At 39.3% G+C, this 3,388-nt stretch overlaps 1 protein-coding gene across 1 annotated transcript; it reads left to right on the top strand.

Annotated features, from left to right (window-relative positions):
• The first annotated feature begins 1,286 nt into the window (after positions 1–1,286).
• On the top strand, positions 1,287–3,135 carry LOC118559667 (olfactory receptor 11A1-like). The gene has a single exon (XM_036130317.1). The coding sequence runs from the start codon at positions 1,523–1,525 to the stop codon at positions 2,480–2,482; it is 960 nt and encodes a 319-aa protein (XP_035986210.1). The 5' UTR covers positions 1,287–1,522; the 3' UTR covers positions 2,483–3,135.
• Positions 3,136–3,388: the final 253 nt, after the last annotated feature.

Raw genomic sequence — 3,388 nt, 5'->3', positions numbered from 1 at the left:
ATTGTGTTCGCCTTTTGCCTACCAGTCCGGCGCGCATGCGCGAAAAACCCGCATCAAAACAATAACAATGAACTACCCTATAAGATTAAGGTTGATCCATACTCCAATCTGGAAGGTGGCGGTAATGCACCTAAAAGTTGTTTGCCAACCACTATTAAAAAAAGAGAAGAAGAAGAAGTAGTCGTAGAAGAAGAACAGGCTCGTCACTGCGCGCTATTATCCAAGATGGCAGAGAGTGATGGATTAATTAGCGATACTGATGGAGTTTCATGCATTTATCATCATCATCTGAGAGCGATTTGGAATATATAGAAGACTTTCTTGACAGCAACCTGATTTTTGACAAAATTCAGCCCAGTTTGAGGCAAGGAGACCAAAAAGGAACTATGTGAGTTGAATTTGTCTGCTGCAGCAGCGGCCTCCTTATTTTTGTGATGTTTTTCCACTTTTATCCGATGTATTGCAACATCAAACTGCCATGCACGTGGGCATTGTTGCTTCAACAATAGCTCTAGAAAATTTCAATGGTGAAGTCCTCTGGAAATCCGAAATAATTGTTGTTTATCGCAGCTGTATGAGTGCAATGCCTCTGCTAAGAAACAACACAGGATGTGACGTCAGCCCGTCATTACTGCCCATATTTGGGCACTAAATGCCGCCCCCAGTATCGGTGATTGCGACGACAATTTATGCCGCGCCGGCGTCACAGTGCGTTCTAAATGACAGTTACTGGCTATTAATCTTAATTCTATGAAGGATGTTTAAAATTTCGGGCTCTTTAAAAAATACTTAAGGTCTCCAAAAGGGGGTGCGCGCACCCCCTGCGCCCCCGCCTGAATCTGCGCCTGGAAAAATAATGCGAACGAAAAATTTGCACTGCAATTATCTGTTTTCCGTTTAGTGTGACTGTGCCCATCCCTGCTTATTGTTATATATTTATTATAGTTAGACTTTTTAAAAGTAATATTCCTAAAAATGTTAATGCCCCTTCCCTCAATCCTGAACGGTCCCTAAAGTTGGCAGAAATACAATGTCCAAAATGTCTTTATTTGTTGCAACCTTTAGATTTTCTTTCACTGCACCAAAGTGGTGAAGTCCAAATTCTGAAAAACAGACCCATTGTGATCATCCCTCCACCAAACTTTACACTTGACACAGTGGAGACAGGCCGGTACAGTTTTTCTGACAGCATCCAAACCCAGGCTCGTTCGTTGGATTTCCAACAGCTGACTGTGGAGTATTTACTCACGAGGTGTGTCGCTGTGGGTGTATCTCTGTGTGGACTCTTTAAGAGAAGCAGAAGCAGATCTGAACTCAGTTAGGAGTCTTGACATCACTGTCCTGACTTGCTGCTGGCTGTAGCTGTGAGGCGTTTCCACAGTTAACTTCTTGATCTCTTCTTTGTTTAGTGAAAACATGCACTGTTGCTGATTTTTATGATGATTTAATTTTTCTTACTCTTTTAGTTCTTATAGATATGGATCAGTTTTTTTGTTACTTGCTCATCCACTGACCCACTTCTATGATTGTTTTGCAAACTAAAACAAGGATGAAAATGAATTCCACTCAGTTTTTTTATTTTACTCTTAGTGCCTACATTGACACTGGTTCGGTAAAGTACTTCTCTTTTCTCATCGTCCTGTGTCTGTATGTCCTGATCGTTGGCTCTAACGTGCTGCTGATCGTGGTGATCTGTGTGAATAAGAGCTTACATGAACCTATGTACATGTTTCTGTGCAGCCTGTTTGTTAATGAACTGTACGGCAGCACATCGTTGTTCCCCTTCCTGCTGGTCCAGATCCTCTCTGATGTTCACATTATTTCTGCTCCACTCTGTTTTCTGCAGATTTTCTCTTTTTATACGTATGGAAGTGTAGAGTTTACCAACTTAGCCGTCATGTCTTATGACAGGTATGTTGCTATCTGCCATCCTCTGCAGTATAACTCAGTGATGACTTCAGTGAAAATTGTTTTTCTGGTCTCCATCACATGGTTACCCCCTGTTTTAGCAGTTGGTGGCACCATTGTTTTAAGTTCTTCTCTGCAGCTCTGTGGGAACATCATTAATAAGATTTTCTGCGGCAATCACTCCATCATTAAACTGGCCTGTGAGGAGCCCAGAGTCAATAACATCTATGAACTTTTTATGTTTTTTCTCACAGTCTGTGTTCCTGGGTCTGTGATTCTCTACACCTACATGAGGATCCTTAAGGTGTGTTTTTCTGGGTCCAAACAGACCCGGCAGAAAGCTGTCAGTACCTGCACCCCTCACCTCGCTTCAGTTATCAACTTCTCTTTTGGGGTTTCCTTTGACGTCTTACAGAGTAGATTTGACAAGAATAATGTTCCCAGCATGTTAAGAATATTTTTATCACTGTATTTTCTTACTTGTCAGCCAGTTTTTAACACAGTTATGTATGGCCTAAACATGTCCAAACTTCGCAGCCTGTGCAAAAAGCTGGTACAAAAATTTTCAGCATAAGGTTTTTTTAAATTTATGATTAAATGCATATTAAACACAATGTATATCTTTGAATTCATATGTGATTTGAATTATTAGTTTCCATGAAAATAATTGCTAGGAAACACAGAAATCCGATAGAAAATATTTAAAGAAAATTATGGAACTTAACCATTGATTTTTTTTTAAATATAAGTGTAAATTATTCACTTTCCTATTTACATTTATATATAGAAAACAGTAAGATTTAATGTGGATTAACAACTCTTTCAGATTTAGAGAAATGCTGAACATGAAACAGGCTTGAGGTGCAGAATTCATTAAAAAGTTATCAGACGGTTTCAATATTAAGGACAAAGTTATTTGAAAAGACATGAACCCAACTCAATCTTACAAATTTTGCAAGTAAAACTAGAATAAATGTTCAATATCTGACCATCTGCTCAAAATTGTTCATACACTTGGAAGATTTAGTTATAAAGTAATGTGTTATTTGACCAGGAATTGATATTGATGTGTTGGAGTGGCCCGCTCAGAATCCTGTTTGAATCTGACGGCGAAGCTGTGGAGCAACCTGAAGATGAGGGTGGTGGCAATGGGCAAGAGGCGGTGCACTCTATATATCTGAAAAGATGTATATCTGGAATTACTGTATATCTTTTCAGGAACAACATGAAGCCTTTTCCCTATGGGTGGGCGGGCGGGGGTGTTTTAAACCAACCATGCGTCAGTTCCTACCCTTTAAATGTACTCTAGTTTATATGAGTAAAAAAAAAAAAAGTGTACAGGGGACTAAATGGCTCCTTTCAATGAGCAAACACCCACCTGTAGCCTATACCTGTGTAATGACAATAAAGTTGAATCTAATCGGTAAACAATGTTTCACGTCTGTTAGAATATAATCTAAATCTTTTCTGAAAAAAGAAA

Source organism: Fundulus heteroclitus, unplaced genomic scaffold (assembly GCF_011125445.2).
Source record: "Fundulus heteroclitus isolate FHET01 unplaced genomic scaffold, MU-UCD_Fhet_4.1 scaffold_334, whole genome shotgun sequence".
Lineage (NCBI taxonomy): Eukaryota > Metazoa > Chordata > Actinopteri > Cyprinodontiformes > Fundulidae > Fundulus > Fundulus heteroclitus.
The sequence above is the reverse complement of the archived record's forward strand: the minus strand, read 5'-3'. Positions and strand labels throughout refer to the sequence as shown.

What these genes read in the sequence shown, in the direction of transcription:
- LOC118559667 (XM_036130317.1), top strand. Translation starts at nt 1,523, where the DNA reads ATGATTGTTTTGCAAACTAAAACAAGGATGAAAATGAATTCCACTCAG.